This window comes from Chrysoperla carnea, chromosome 3, assembly GCF_905475395.1.
Source record: "Chrysoperla carnea chromosome 3, inChrCarn1.1, whole genome shotgun sequence".
Taxonomy (NCBI): domain Eukaryota; kingdom Metazoa; phylum Arthropoda; class Insecta; order Neuroptera; family Chrysopidae; genus Chrysoperla; species Chrysoperla carnea.
The window spans coordinates 61344861-61361310 of NC_058339.1; the positions used below are offsets into that span (position 1 = coordinate 61344861).

The following is a 16450-nucleotide window of genomic DNA, read 5'->3' on the forward strand; positions in this document are numbered from 1 at the left end:
AAGAGTTCTGTAAATAAAACTAAAATATTTTTTAATTTGAGAATACATTTTATTAAGGAGTCTTTTCAGTTTAAAAAAAAGTGTTATTTTCAGTTTAAAAAAAACGCGCGTAATAACAAAATTACACATGCGGTACAGGAAGAAGCTTAATTATTTGGCTTATGATATGGTTCAGAAAATGATTAATGATTGGTAAGTATATTGATAATATACATAAAAAAAAACTTTAAAAACGTTTTCCTTGAAATGCGGTTTTACAAAACGGTTCCCATCATTCTGAGAAAATCTGTTTTACCAATCGACTTAAACCTTTGTGCGACTTGTTGAAAATTATTAAAATCAGTCCCTGAATGTCAAAAAAAGTAATAAATTATTTTATTTTATTGTCATTTCAAATTTTGACCAAAAATCCTGTTTTTGTTTTTTTTTTGACAAAAACGTGCAATTTTTGTTTTATTAATTATGACTAATTTTGACATTTAGGGACTAGAAGACGATATTACTAAGAAAAGTTTGTTTGTTTTTTGACCACTGAAAGCATTGCTAGAGTAGGAACCGGTTTTTAGAGCTACCAGCCTTCAATGTATTGTATACATAAGTTTCTTTTAGCCGGAAAAACATATAATAAATTTTATTATACTCTTTAATACTTGCATAATTTTATGTAATATATTTTTTTACAATAAAACAAAAAATATCCTAAAAAAACAAAAAATATCTCTTGAAAATAAAATTTAACACTTAGAATCGCAAAAAAGAATTCTGTAAGTTTTTAAACAAAACAATTGAACCGGAAATATTCTACAAAGTCATATTTTCTACATCACTTATTTTAAATATATTTATATGCATTAAATGAAAAGTTTTTAACGTTTACGAAGGCGGAAGGCGTAGTAAACGCTTAACGTAGTAAGCGTTTGACTATACTATAACCATTAGATAATTGTCAACTTATCATTTCCTTAAAAGATACTTAAAATAATAGTTTGGCGATCGTAATTAATTTTGTACATGAAGTTCTTTACATCCATAAATTCATCTTAATCCATTGCTCAGAGCACCATTGTTTACAAAAATTTAACTAATCATTTTACATTTAAAACATGGCATACGAAGCACCTATTTAATATTTGGAATGTAAAATCTTATAATACCAAAATGTATGCAAAAATAACGATTATTTATATTGTTCATTTGATTATTTGGATTTTGACTAGTACATAAATATCATTTCAATTATAACGATTCAAAAATCATGTTATATTCTATGTGAATCTATGTGAAATAATTTGATCATAATCGTTGAAATATACAGGACCCTTTCGTAAAAAAGTGAACACCAATAACCGACCATAATTCGTTAGAGAACGAAGATAACGCATGATAATATTCAAATTTATCATGACTGACCGAGTAATTTAAAAATGAAGTAATGATCATAACTAGAAGAGATCTTTGTTTCAAGATTTACATTTTTAATATATCATGATTTTTAAATCATTTTTACAATATATAAATATTTTATTAGACATTTTGTTATAGCCAGTCTTTAAGAACTAATTCAAAATCTTTATCATCAACAAATGGCTTATCTATTTCATCAATCATGTAAGAACCACAGTAAACACATTCAGATGCAATTATATTATCTATATCAGCTTTTACTTGATCACGTGCTGATAAACTGGCTGATCCTGTACTAATATTATCTGCTTTATAACTTAATTTTGATAATTGTCGATTTAATTCAGATAATTTATTTTGCTTTGCTGGTCCTGTAAAATTGAAAAACAATTTAAAAAAAAAATTATTTTCAGTATGGTTTTTAGCTGAAAATATCGAAATTTTGTGTCCCATTTGGAAGTGAACATTTTTGAAATTTATAAATACTCACATTAACGCCTATAAATGTGCAAAGTTTCTTTTAAAGAAGTGTTTAACATGACTACAACCTGCATCTCAGATTTCATGTTTTTCTATGTATGGAGTAGCTAAAAAACTGCTCTATTGGTAGAATTTAAAAAAAAACGACATACCTAACAAAGGCGTAATTTCAGCTACCAAACAATCCGAATGAAATTTATGAGTACATGGGAAATAATAAAATGGTCGAACCATTAGTGTTAAATTACATATTGCACAAGTATCGTCAGCGCGAATTATTGAACATTTATTACGAAATTGTTGAATTTCTTCTCGAATAACTTCAGCTGCTTTTGTTGCCTCTTCCATTTCTTCTTTCAAATCTTGGATGTGTTGATTATATTCCTGAGAAAATTAAAGAATTTCATTTTATCTTTTCCATAAAAATTGAAAATGAGAAAAAGTGAATATACCTGCAATGAAGTACAAATTGCATCTTTGAAATGATCAATCGTTTCGAAATCCGAAAAGAATGGTAACACATCTTCAATTTTAATTAAATCACATTGTTGTAAAAATTCCATAGCACCTTTTATGTCATTTTTACAACTAACAACATGACGGGCTAAAATTTAAGAAACGCATAAATATGTTAAGATTGGTTTGGTTTAAAATATTAAAAATACAAATGAGATAGTAATTTTTGGAGATTTTAATTCTATACTGATCGAGGAATTAATATAACAATTTCCTGACTTCTAATTTCACTATCCTCAAATAAATTTACTTTTATTTAGTTTAATCATCCCTTTTTTTCAAACCATGTTAAAAAATTTTAATTATAATCGCTGTGGGAAATGGAAAAACAGTGAAATTATTCTTTTTTATCATAAATATTTTGTTAATTTTTAAACGAAATACTAATAATGTCGAAATTTTAATACTTACCAATTTTCAACCATAATTTCTTTTTCAATTCATCATTATTATCAGGCATATTTGCAACTTGCTTAGCTAAATCTAAATTAATTTTCAAAGCTAAATCAACAGCTGATTCCCATAATCCTAACATAGCTGATAATTGTACACATGATTCAGTTAAACCTTTCTCTTCGCACAGTCGTAATGCATAATAAACATCATAAAACACCATACTAACATCTTGACCTTGAGTTGCCAAATAATTTTTAAATTTCTCTTCGGGTCGATACTTGGCATATAACGATAATAAATAATTATGAATGGAACGTTCTTTTGTACCCATTGAAAATACACAATTCTCCAAATATTGTATAATTTCATTAATGTGTACATCATCGTAATCACATCCAACTAATGCTGGTAACAGTTTTATTGGTGATAAATTTTTGCCTTGTTGTATTAAAACAGACACAGTTTTCTTTGGAATTTCTTGTAATAATATTGGAACAAATTGATAATATAAATCACGTTTATTTTGACTTTTTAAAATTTCTAGTGCTTCATTGTAATTGTTTTTATATAAATGTTGCCGAATCACCTGAAATAATATAATAATGATACATAAGAGGGGTACCGCAAATAGTTCCCTAGCACCTAGACTATGAGGTCTTCTGTGCTCTCCTTGAGAATAGCCTGTTACTCGAAAGCAAGAAATGTCCGGGTAAAATATGCTATTTGAAGCAGATGAAGCCGGGATTTCCCCCAAGATTCATATACAAACATTCTAAAACTGTCCCACCACCCTTCTGAACTGTGCTGTTGTTAGTTTCGAGCAAGAGCAAGCACAGTCGAATGACTTAGCTGTGGTTATACACAGTTTGGCCAATCGCATACCCAGTGCAAAGTCCCAGTAATCAAGATGCCTAGGGTTCGAATGTGAATGAGGCACTTATAATCAAAACTTTATAATAGCTTACCTGTTCGAAATCCTTATTAGCAATTGTTAATTTAATGAGATTCTGTTGGTCCCCATGGCTAGACATTAATTCATAAACAGTTTGTTTATTATTTTTGATACAATCAACAACAACTTTAGTTGATAAAAATTCTTCAAATTCTTTTTGAATTTTATCAAAAGTTTCCGATTCATTTTCACCTTTATTTTGTAATTGTCCTAATTGTTTCAAATAAATTTCTATCATCCATAAAACAATTAATGTAATTTGTGTTTTATCTTGTAATTTCAATTTATCTAATTTCCGTCGTAAATAAATTTTTAACGAATCAAAATTATTGATTTTTAAAAATTTTAAACATATTTCTTCGAAACTTGATTGCGTTTCAGCATAAGTTGTGGCACTTTTAAAGTATTCACCTTGATCAAATAATACTTCAGCCTCTTTGATTAATATACGATCATAATGTGCTGGATTATCTTGGCAATATTTTTTCGCTAAATCGAATTTATTTTGATTACAATAAATTTGCCAGACATTACGTTCTTCTTTACATATTTTATAACGATAAATTGAATTTTCTGTGAAGACCCATATTGTACCACGTATTGGATCTTTTGCTATATTGACTATTTTTCCAGGATAATTATCATCAGAAATTAATTCATTATTTAATAATGAAACTATTTTAATGGTATCATTGTACAATAAAAGTGCATTAAATTCAGTTATGACAAAATTTGATGGAACATTGGTTTGCTTGTAAGATGTGGTCGATTGATCTTCGTGACCTGGATATTCGATTATATCACTGATGTTGATAACTAAATTGATATTATCTCGGCCATATGGATCAAGCTAAAATACAAACCAAATGGGGATCATATTATTTATTTATTATTTCTCTGTATAATTGATTAGTGTGTATTGTTATTAAGACGTAGAGACTGTCCAAAAAATATGTTACACTAAAATTCGCCCCTCTAATCCATTACAATATCAATTTTTGCATACCGTTAACGACTCTAAGGCATCGATAATTGTACCCTAATTATGTTAAAATAACCTAGGTAAAAGCAATTTTTATGCATCAATAACTCCAAACATTATTAACCAAATGTAATGAAATTTGGAATGCAGAAGTCAAATCAAATTAGTAAGTTGTCCGAAAAACTGAGGTGCAAATTTATTGGATTTTAAAAACAAACTTATTGGAGAATGTCAGCTGATTATTTCAATGAATGAAAAGGCAAAAGATACCTACTTCATTAAACACTTTGTTCTGTGCCATATTTGCTCTCCTAGTCTTTTATAATTGCCATAGTTTTCCTTCTTTTTTATATCAACTTTTTACTTATAATTTTATATTTTTTCATACAATTTTAGGACCTAAATTTTATAATTTTTTGTTTTTGATTTAAATTTTGAACTTTTAATTTTATGGTTGTGTGTGTTTTCAAATACAACGATACTTAAACGACACAGTGACACAAATTAAAATAAAAACAATTATTTTAATGTTCTATATAATTTTTTAAGATTGTATACAACATTTCCGTAAAATATTATATATCCATGCGAACTAACACCTATAGTTCTTTTTTATCGCTAGATAGATTTTCTCTTAGCATTAAAATCCAATACTAATCGACTAATAAATTTCTTCAAAGTTATAAAATACAAAATTTACCTCTCCATAATAAATTCCAGGTTCTGTAAGCCAAGCAAATTTTTTTGGCAATCCCTTTGGTTGACCATAGAAAAATGTTAACTTTGAATAATTTAATTTACTTTTGATTAATTGATATTTTTCAACAACATTTAAGTAAGAATTGAATATTTGTTGAAGTAAAGGTTTTTCATCAGAATTTGCATTGCCAATAAATTGATAAAAACGATCTGGTGTGGTGACAAGAATGAAATAACGATCTGTATTAGGAACACGATGAAATTCTAAACCAGTTATTAGAATGCTGGTGCCTTTACCAATATCGAAAACCTAAAATACAAAAGATTTTGTGAGTTAAAAAAATAATTTCGAAAATAATGTAAAGGATTTGATAATGAAAATAATAAAATACAAAATTTCTCCATTTTTTAACTTCTTTGTATCTGATATAAAAACAAATAAAATATTTTTAATCTGAATGTAAATGTTTTAACGGATCTTTTTCCCAAAAGAAGTGCGACTAATTAATAGCTAGATGGTGGTACCGGCTGATATCCCCTATTACAGCCAGCGTATATTATTCATAAATCAAATTTTAAACCTCAAGTAATTATTCAAGCTATTGTCTTTAATAGCATTAGAATTATTAATAGGCCATTGAGGTAGTTTGTTTTCTAAATCACTTAGTCAAATCAGCAATCATTTTTGAATTACTTTTAACAACTAATTATACAAAAAAAATTTAAATAGCACAAGTATTTTATTGATAAAATTTAATACGCATTAAAATAATTAAAAATCGTAAAAATATTTTTAAAAACTGAGTTGCCTAAAATTAACTGTATTTGGATAACAAACTAGAGTAAAAATTTTACTAAGAACGTTTATTCAAAAAAAAAAAAAAAAAAAAAACAAAACAAAATTCTTAAATCATTTTTAAATCGTCAATGTATTTACTTATTAATGTCCATTATAAGCAAGTAAAGATTAAAACTGTTTAAAATTGTTTCGAAGTGTACTTTTTAAAATAATAAAATATTAATTGCAATATACTGCAGTTGTTAACGATAAGATATAAAAGTTAATTCTCAGATTGCTGTGACAGGTTTTTGAAATTAAGATGAGAAAAGACCGACCAGATATGTGCATATATGTCAACATGCGCGATAATGATCAATCTCAGTACTTGCCGCCCGTTTCCGCTGCGACTACGCTACGATTGCATGGTAAATATTGATCATTTGCAAGCAATATAGGCCACGGGAACTGGTTCTCACGCTGTCTGGTGGTAGAAAATAGAAGCTGTCTATGACAAATCAAATTTCAACAGAAATAAGAGTACAAACGTGTCAAAAGTTTAAATAATTTATTTTTTTTTATTTCACTCATTATCAAAATATAAATAAATAATTCAAACATAGCCATGCATAAATTTGACTTGTCATAAACAGCTTCTATTTTCTACCACTAGACAGCGCTAGAATCAGTTCCCATGGCGAATAGTATTACTATAATTATTCAAAATTTATTCATTAAAAAAATATTCAAGTATACAGCCACAGATTGAAATAGGGTGATATACATTTTTAACAAATGATTCAAAATCAAAAATACTTTTATTGATTTTTCAAGCATAAAACGAAAGAACATTTATTTGATTTCAAAATAGTTTATAATTTTCAATAAAATTTATAATAATTTCTTACCAATCCATCTTCATCCCTGTTACCATACAAAGGCAAATAATTTGGAAGCTTTGTAAAAAATATTATATTGTTAATTGTAAGCAATAATCAATATGTTAATAAAAACTTTGTGATTGAATACCCGAGAAAATCAAATAAAATAATTATCATTTTTCTCCCTCTGTTTATTTTTTAAAACTTTTGAATTTTTTTTCTAAAATAGTGTAAATTAAAACATTTATATTTTCTAAAATACTACACTCTCTGTAGAATGATTTGCAGACAAACAGTTTTTTCTAAAGATCCAGAAAATTATGAGGTTTAGCGTTTCAAAAACATATTTGCTATAAATTTCATGATTTGTAAGGTGTTTGAAGCAAACGACTTTTGCAACCATTAAGAATGGTTGCATTTAACGATGCAAAGTAGCGCATACTTTTTTTTAAAAAGAAATAAGGATGAAAATGTAAATCTTATTGTAAAAATTGATCAAGGAATGAAAGGGGAAGACATTTTTAAAATGGATTTACTCGGGTATATTAAAAACGTATAAAAATACCTGTCGCCAATATTGTTCAATACTCGATTGGAAAATTTTATCACCATCTAATCCAATTTCCGTTTCAAAAATCAATCCTTTAGATGTACCTAATAAAATAGGCCCTGTTGTATTTTCTGAATCATTTGCAAAATTCCATCCTACAGCTGTGATTTCATGATTGCGAAATTTTGTGGTTGGACGAATTTTTGAGCTTTTACGAGGTAAATAAAGTAATTCAGGTGTACCGTCTTTGTTGGAACACGAAAGTAATACATGCTGTCCAATAGGGTCCATAAAAAGGTGTTTTAATCGTGAAATCGTAATATATTTCGACAAAGTTATTTCTGGAAAAAATGATATTAATATAAAACCTAAATAAAAGCAGCAAATGATCTCACATATAAGGCGTCATATTACAATTACAGTGGAAGTTAATCGAGAAATAGAAAAAATTTGTCTTTCTTTTGGATTTTTTGGAGAAATTAAAATCTAAAAGTTATTAAAATTCAGTTCTTTGTCTAATAGACAATATATTCTCTAAGAAATTGATCTGAGAAATCGGCCTTCGTAGTGGATTCATAGCGATATCTCGGAAACTACGTATCCAATCATTAAATATACCCAACTTTTCTTTATTAAATTATAGTATATCGAGTAATTTTGACCCAAAAAATATCAAAATCGGGTTCATTTGACGATTTTTCGAGTACTTTCTATGGTATCGGCTTAAGTTCTATTTGAGTTCCTATATTTTGGATAGATTTTAAACAATATCTCCAAAACTACTCATATCAGATTCAACATCGGATGCTATACTTAAGAAAGTTACTTTAGCTGGATAAAATAAAATACAAAATATACCTTCGTTTCTATCCGGACAAGTCAGGTCAATCCTAAATAAAACTCCATTAGCCATAACTAATACTAGATAGTCATTAGCAACAGTTAAATGAGTAATCCTGTCCGAAGGATTAAAATTGAGTTTCTGTTTACTAAATATTGGTGTATCCTCCTCCAGTTTCATTTGTAGATACCCTGAAGTAGTCTAAAATCATACCAAAATCATAGTAAATATAAAAGACAACATTTATAAAATAATGATCAAAAGTAATGTAAAATATACCATTTCGGGTCGCATATTCGAATTTTCCACATTTTTGAATTTCTGATAAGCTTGTTCATACTGATCAAACATAGAAGTCATCTTGCTAAATGTTCTTGCAAATTTATCTCATAATATTCAATAATCTTTAATTAAAAACAACTCTTTGACAGAATGACAAAACTGTCATGTAGCTACCATTTTTCAAATCTACATTTTTGTTTCCCTTATAACCACAAAATGGTAGTCAAAAAATGGTAGACCTACAAAGTAAATACTTTACAAAATAGCAATTTATTTTTATAATTTGAATTGGAATGGATTTTTTTTTAAATAATTCAAAAAAATTATAATTTAAAATATTAATATGATAACAGGAATATTTCCAAGAAAGTCAATTGAAAGCTGAAATAATATGTTTTTAGGCTAAATAATCCACATATGATCGTACAACTCCACGATAATCTTTAAAAACGCGTGTAGAGGTTTTATGAAATATTTCAATGATTTAGTTTTAATTTTATTTTAAAAATATTTAAAATAATGGATGAAGACGAAGATACACCAATTTTAGAAGTAATATAGATAATTTATTTATAATAATTTTCAGTCACATTTTTTTGGAATAATTATTTTCAATATTTTCTCAATTATTCACTAAATTAATTCATCTTTTAGATACCCGTTCATGTGTCGAAACGTTTAGCAGAAAACTTGTATATATTTCAATATTTAAACAAATTACCTCATAATAATATGACTAAAGAAAATATTAAAAAATGTTCTGTAAAACCAAAATTTCAAGAGGTTAATTTAGAAGTCGGTTTAAATACTGAATCCATGAACTACGATACTTCTAAAGGTACATAACTTAATAGCTTTAAAGAACTGCAATATTCTACATATGGTAATTTTTATTACAGGTGAAAATTTTGCTATAAACGTTGACGGAATGACAGGTTTAATAGCTGACACTAAAGAAGAAAAAAAATTTTTTGATAGTGAAATTATGGATAAACAAACATATAAAACTACCAAGGCAGTAAGTGATTGTTCAAACTATGCTGTTGGAGTTTTATCTCAAAATGAAATTCATTTAACACCTTTAAAAGGTAAATAATTATTTACCGTCAATCTAAGACATTTTTGAAGTTATTAATTGTTATGCTTTATTTCTAGGTATTTTACATTTAAGACCTAGTTTAGAACATTTAGATAAGTCTGATAAACGTAACAAAACAAAAGAACAAAAGACTGCAGAATCTGAAGATGAACAAGAGCCATCAACCAGTAGTGTAGAAAAAGTTACTGTGCGTTTTGCACGAGCTGAAACTGAAAGGGATAAAAAAGCACGAGAGCAATCATTTGATCATTTTTCGAAACAATTTTCTGAAGAACCATGGATTGAAACAAAATGGTTTCATTCGAATACTCATGAAGCTGAAGTAATTTGAATAAATTCATAATTCATATCAACAAAAAAATTCCAATTCTTCCACTCTTACATTAAATATTAATGCATTGTTCGATGTTGTTTTTAGTTCTATTAAACTAGTGATGGAACGAATGTTTTATTTTGTACATTCGAATGCGAATTTTACTATCAAATGAAGCGCTCTCAAATAGTTATGTATTAATACATATAATTCTTCATTAAAAAAAGAGTCCATTAAAATCAACCCGTATTTGTTATTCTATTGATTAAAAAGTCATAAAAATATGAGTAAAGCACATATTAGGGAAGTTTAGCCTTATTTTGCAATTTATGATACAAAATGATTATTTCTGTCAAAAACAATCACCGAACAAACATTCGCATCGTTTTTTTCGAATGTAAATGTAAAAATATGCGAATATTCATGAATGCGAATATTCGTCACATCTCTATATCAAACATTTTAATTTTACAGAAATTAAATATTAAAAACTTTTTTTGGTAAAAATGTTCCCAACTTAAGTTTATAGCTATGTAAAATTTCACATTCATCGAAGTATTTTGAATTTTATACGAGGAATTGCGAGTGGTATGTGGACATTTTTTTCGGTTAGAAAATTTTCAATCAAATCATTCCTCCCAATTTAAAAAAAGTTCTTTAACATTATTATTTATGGAATTTGCCGTATTTGGAGAATTTACTTTTTATCTTATGTAAATATATAATGCTAGAATATTTCTGACAATGCAATAATATTTCAGTATCTGATCCTTATATTGGAAATTGGAATGTTGCTATGAATTATTTATCGATTTTATTAGCGATATTAACTTATATATCCGTTTTAGCTGGAACGAATGTGTTTATATGCACCGCACTCACAAGATGTTCGGCATACAGTATCTTTACCGAATGATAATTATACATCACAACTTATACCGAAATCGGAAGTAGATTATGAAGCTCCGATTTTATTAAGTGATACAGCAATTTCAATAGCAGCTTTAAAAACTTTACCATTAGTAGAACAGTGTCGAAATTTAATAAAGGATGGTATGCATTTTGATTGTTTTAACAAAATTATGGAAGAATTTCATTTTATTTCTTATTTTTTTCAGCCAAAATTTTAAATTTTGAACAGATTGTCAAATTGTTATCTATTGATATGAGTAAACGAGATGAATTACTTCGAGCCTTACCTTCATCTGCTGTACTAGTAAAAGGTTTATGGGTAGCGAAATCTGAGTTAATATATCCGACAAATTCGTTTTCTAAAATAAGCGGAGTTCCTGCAGAATTTATGTGCCGTGCCAGAGATTATGTCGTAAGTATTCTCAACAAAACATCGGATGCCTTTAAGAGACTGCACCCCCTGAACATGACTCAATTTTTGCAAATCAAACTTCTTAAGATATAATCGAGTACCTACAATAGCTTATATTTTTATTAACTTTCAGTTATATTTATTGACATCATCGGATTATGTAAATCGACGTAAAGTTGCATCAACAGTAAAAATTCCAGCTGACGAACTAATGGAAATTTTTGAAGGTGTATCCAAATATGAAAAGCATAAAGGTTGGCAATTATTACTACCACCAGATGAACAATTTATTGCACGTTATCCGGATGTTGTACAACGTCAACAATTATTTTGGGAAACAAAATCCAAACAATTTATACAATATATTAAAGAATTTAGTAAAACAGTGCGTAATCGAAAAAAATCGAATCGTGAAAGTGTTAGTTCAGTTTCTGATGTTGAAATTGTACCAAAAATGAATGGTGTGAAAAAGCAAAGGGATAATTCCTGTAGTTCTGATACGGATAGTGGTACTGAAAAAAGTAAAAAATCAAGTGCTGGTTCACGTAAACGAACTAAAGTTAATAGAGATAATAATAGTGCTAATTTATTTATGGAAAAACCAATTACGTTGGAGTGATAATTAAAGTTATATATATATATAGTTAATTATACATTAATTATGATAAACGGTGTATCGTAAAAGTATGAAGAAAATTTAACAAATAATGTCCTTATCGTTCTATGTTTGAAGTAAAACACATTACAGGGCCAAAAAAAGAGCTTAAAAGTCCTCAGAGTAAAAGCAAATTTGGGGACTCCATCGAAAAATTACTCGTTATAATAATATTGTAGATATACAGAGTAAAAATAACAGTATTTTGCCCATCAAAAAAATGTTATCCATATCTTATACTAACTTGTAGAATCTGTTCTCGACGAGAATATAGTTCACAATCGAGGTTATGTTAATATTATAAATATTTATTTAACAATCATTATTTGTATCCTTTTATGGGTAACAACTTACTTATGTGCTTAGATTTAGATACATATTTGACGTACATCAACTGAAAGGAAGTTTGAAGTAATTGATATAGCAAACGGTAAGGGCGCTAAATTTAAATTTAGCGCCCCGCCCCGGTTGTCCTATTGTAGTTTAGGCATTAACGATTTGGTATATTTGAACGTTGATTAAGTCGAAAGACTTTATAGTGACCCTGATCTTCAGTATCATGAATTACTTGAAACAAGAAAGTTGTTCCTAAAAAAATATCAACATTTTTTGTTGGAAAGTTTTGTCCGAAATCCGTATATTCATAGCAAAATTGTACAGCAATGCAAGTTCTTTGCATCGTGAATGATCTATATTTTTGTAAAAATTGTTTATAACAAAATGTCTTAAAACGAACTTTTATAATTTGAAGTTTTTCCGTATCACTTACAATTAATTGTTAGAAGTTGAAAGCAAGTACTTATTCATATAATTACAGAAATAATTTGTAAGAATATTTTTTTAACTCTTATCAGCTATGAATGAGTTGAGTTTCAAAGATTCTGGACATCAAGGTCAAAGTTAATGTCTATCAAATATCGAATGAAAAAAATATAATCATTGTTTAAATTTTCTGCACATTTTTACGTTGCATTTAATATATACGATGTTTGCCTACTTGTAATATTAAATATAAGAGAATGATGTGAAATTATGTTTTATCACTATTGTGAACAGATTGTGAATTATGTACCAATTAATATTATGAATAATACTTTTTAATAATGAATTCATAAATAACATTTTCCAATAGAAATTTTATATTAGAAAAAAAAAATCCCAACCCAACGAATAGATAGAATTCAACCTAACGAATGAAATAAAGCCGTAATTCTAATATGACATAAAATTCATGATTTGTGAGATTATAATGCCTTTTTGTGTTCCGATTTGATGCATGTGCTTTTAATGAATGCCAATTCGTAATAGCATTAATTAAAGAGCTCAAGCAATAGACCAAAATAAGTAATATAGGGTTTATGTTTTTGTTATAATGTGTGAGATAATGAATCTGGAAACAGACAAACATACAGAATGGCCTAAAATTAATACAGCTTTCTTTCATTTTCTTATAAATATTAATATGATGACGTCATTCATGGACACTATACAAGGGCACTTAACTACATGTTACCAAAATATCTGTCAAAAAAAATGGCAAGAGTGTTCCTTTTGCACCGTGGTAAAGGAAGGACAGGCGCGAGTTTGATTTTAAAAATATGACGCATGATGTCAATGTTCAAAATTAAAAACGTAATGAAATACAAACTCTATAATTCAGCATGCTGGCATTGATAAGGGAACACAAGTAAACAAATTTTGAGTTTTTCCGATATGCGTGCTCGATTAATTTACTTTCAGGCATTCCGTACCCCACATATCAACGCTATGGATCTTTCAAACCAAAGTGGCACTGAGCAAAGGAGAGTGTAGATGTTTTTATTTTTACCTATTTATTTTTATAAAATTGTAATACAGAAAATATTCGAAATTGATTATTCAATCTCTAAAGAACCTACCCTGTTCTATCCAGAAGCAAATTAATATCTAGATTTTTGAATCATACCCCAAAAGATGAGATTGTACCTATTCCACACGTTTCATTTGATTTCTAAAACTAAAATCGGAATGTCTCGTAAAAAGCGAACGTTTAGTAACGCGGGTGCGACTGCAGTTAGAATCAGAAAAATTTTTTATGTTGGGTATGATAAAAACGCTATTGAAGAGCACACCAAAATGTTTAAACTACTGCAACAGATACACATAAAAGGTTTTAAAGTTTAGGGCGTAAAAGTTGAATACGGTATATAATCTTTTAAAAAACCAATATTATATAATTTCAAGAAGTTTTTGTTAAAAATAGCCACACAAATTTACAAATCTAAAATAAAAATATTATTATATTTTCAATCCAAGTTCGTTACGGAGTTATCACGTATTGACTTTCTTAAATATTTTATAATGTTTTTCAATTTTCAGGATTAGAGCTGTAAGATCGAACTTTTATTTTCTTACTATCTAAAACATTTTAAGATAATACACAGAATTTTTGGTAAATACGTTTATTAGAAAATAAAAATGTATTAAATATAACAATGTTCTTACATTAAAGGTAACATACGCCCCGTCCTGCTATATACACATAAGCTTAAATGCAATTTTAAAAATTCATTCAAATTTTCAACTCTGTTTCGATCCATTTGTCGGACTTGCAATGAACGATTGATAAACTTTTGCTAATCCTAAAGTAAAAACGACCGATGCCATACTCATCATTCCAACTCGGTTAAAATTTGTTTTTTGTTGTCTTGCATAATGAGCTAAATAAGCTCCGATTCCTAGTAGTGTACAACATCTTATCAGTTTACAGCCCGTACAATCTTCTGTATTTGCTTCCGTATCTACCATTATACTGCAATAATAGGATTAATGTTTAAAGAAATTGTTACTGTTTAGTCGAAAATTTAATTTACATAGGTTTTAGTTAATGATTGTTTAGAAATTTCTATGCATAGTTTACAGCGATGTTTAGTTTATGTAAGAATTCAGGATAAAAATTAAAATGATTTTTGTGAAAATATGAATATTGCATTTCATGAAAATTTTGACAGCATTTGTACTGCCATCTATTATTTGAAAAAATTATTATAATTTCAAAGTGATATCTTTACAAACTGAGAGCAGCACTAGAGAGAGATTCACATAGAGAGCAGCACTTACTTAAGACCTGAATCCGATAGTAAGTAGGTCTTTCCATTTCAATAAAAAGTAAAATTCATTCGGGCAATAACTTAATAAACAATTATTCAATTGCACATTTATGCATTCTTAGTCAAATTGATTTAAAATTTTGAATCGAAATGAATGAAATTGAATCGTAAAAATCCTGGATTTCTATTCAAACTTTTGAATAGAATTGAATGTGAATCAATCGAAATTGAAGCTGAGTACTGTTTTTATTTGATTCCCATTTATTCTGATTCAAAGCTATGAATGGATATCAAAGGTAATGAAGCAGAAACTCAACTTCCAATTTGAAAAAATATTTCTCTAAGACAAAGTACGCTTGAATAAATCCGATTTATGTAATTTTTGAATGAAAATTATCTTTAAAATAGGAATCTCTCCAAAACAAAATATTTCTAATTTTCTCTAGTATTAAAATTAGAAAGTAACTTCCCTAAAATAGTTAAAATTGGATAAAAATTGTTTCTCTAAATTTGAAGAAAACTTAGAATTGGGCGATAACCATCTAAAATCCTTTCTCAATTATGGTTATCGAACTATCATCATTACAAGGGTAAAAATAATTTATAATACTAAGAATAACGTCATATATCGAAATACTTAACAGACAGTCCACTCGTTATCAAATAAGTCCAATTACCTTAAATCGTATTACCTGATTTTCATTAAAATTCGAAACAAAAATTTCTTTCCAGGGGCTAAGCGACTATTTTAACAATGTATGGGTTTCTAAGAGCTTGAATCAAAAATCCAATGTACTACAAAAAAATTATATGTTGTTTAATAATTCAAATTAATTCCTATTTAGATTTTCTATGAGATGGCGGTAGCTTCGCATGTTCTTCATTGTTTTCGTTTTCGATTGTTTGAATAAGTCTAATTTTGTGAGTATACAGATGTCACTACTTGTAGGCACATTAAAGATTTTTTTACGGATTTTTTTATGGTCAACAATTGACTATAATTAATAAAAAATTTCCCAAAAATGTTTGTGAAACATTAAAACTATGATTTCGAAAACAATTTATATTTTTAAAAAGTTTGCATCAAAAGCATCGTTGCTTCTGTGATTTTAAACGCTAGATTCCGGTTATCGAATAGGTTTTCGCAGTGCATACGCAGTGCATAGTTGGGAAAATATTTGGCCTAACCAGGGGTTCTCAAACTTATTT

At 27.8% G+C, this 16450-nt stretch overlaps 2 protein-coding genes across 2 annotated transcripts; one reads left to right on the forward strand and one right to left on the reverse strand.

Annotated features, from left to right (window-relative positions):
- Positions 1 to 1536: 1536 nt before the first annotated feature.
- On the reverse strand, positions 1537 to 8910 carry LOC123294655 (vacuolar protein sorting-associated protein 18 homolog). The gene is made up of 10 exons (XM_044875755.1): positions 8759 to 8910; positions 8497 to 8680; positions 7654 to 7979; positions 7116 to 7163; positions 5431 to 5739; positions 3762 to 4598; positions 2812 to 3382; positions 2337 to 2488; positions 2037 to 2268; positions 1537 to 1775 (listed from the first exon to the last, which is right to left on the reverse strand). Exons 1-10 carry the CDS (start codon positions 8837 to 8839, stop codon positions 1537 to 1539), a joined length of 2979 nt encoding a protein of 992 aa, XP_044731690.1. The 5' UTR covers positions 8840 to 8910.
- Positions 8911 to 9064: 154 nt separating this feature from the next.
- LOC123294968 (DNA-directed RNA polymerase III subunit RPC5) lies at positions 9065 to 13089 on the forward strand. The gene is made up of 7 exons (XM_044876157.1): positions 9065 to 9313; positions 9416 to 9599; positions 9661 to 9849; positions 9917 to 10182; positions 11022 to 11226; positions 11292 to 11497; positions 11631 to 13089. The coding sequence occupies exons 1-7, from the start codon at positions 9281 to 9283 to the stop codon at positions 12114 to 12116; spliced, it is 1569 nt and encodes a 522-aa protein (XP_044732092.1). The 5' UTR covers positions 9065 to 9280; the 3' UTR covers positions 12117 to 13089.
- Positions 13090 to 16450: the final 3361 nt, after the last annotated feature.

Excerpts from the sequence above, each read along its gene's own strand:
- LOC123294655 (XM_044875755.1), bottom strand. The coding sequence starts at position 8,839 with ATGACTTCTATGTTTGATCAGTATGAACAAGCTTATCAGAAATTCAAA. Across the intron at positions 7,980-8,496 it reads TTGTCCGGATAGAAACGAAG|AAATAACTTTGTCGAAATAT; the intron begins GTATATTTTGTA and ends CATTTTTTCCAG. Across the intron at positions 3,383-3,761 it reads CTAATAAGGATTTCGAACAG|GTGATTCGGCAACATTTATA; the intron begins GTAAGCTATTAT and ends ATATTATTTCAG.
- LOC123294968 (XM_044876157.1), top strand. The coding sequence starts at position 9,281 with ATGGATGAAGACGAAGATACACCAATTTTAGAA. Across the intron at positions 9,600-9,660 it reads GAACTACGATACTTCTAAAG|GTGAAAATTTTGCTATAAAC; the intron begins GTACATAACTTA and ends TTTTTATTACAG. Across the intron at positions 9,850-9,916 it reads TCATTTAACACCTTTAAAAG|GTATTTTACATTTAAGACCT; the intron begins GTAAATAATTAT and ends CTTTATTTCTAG.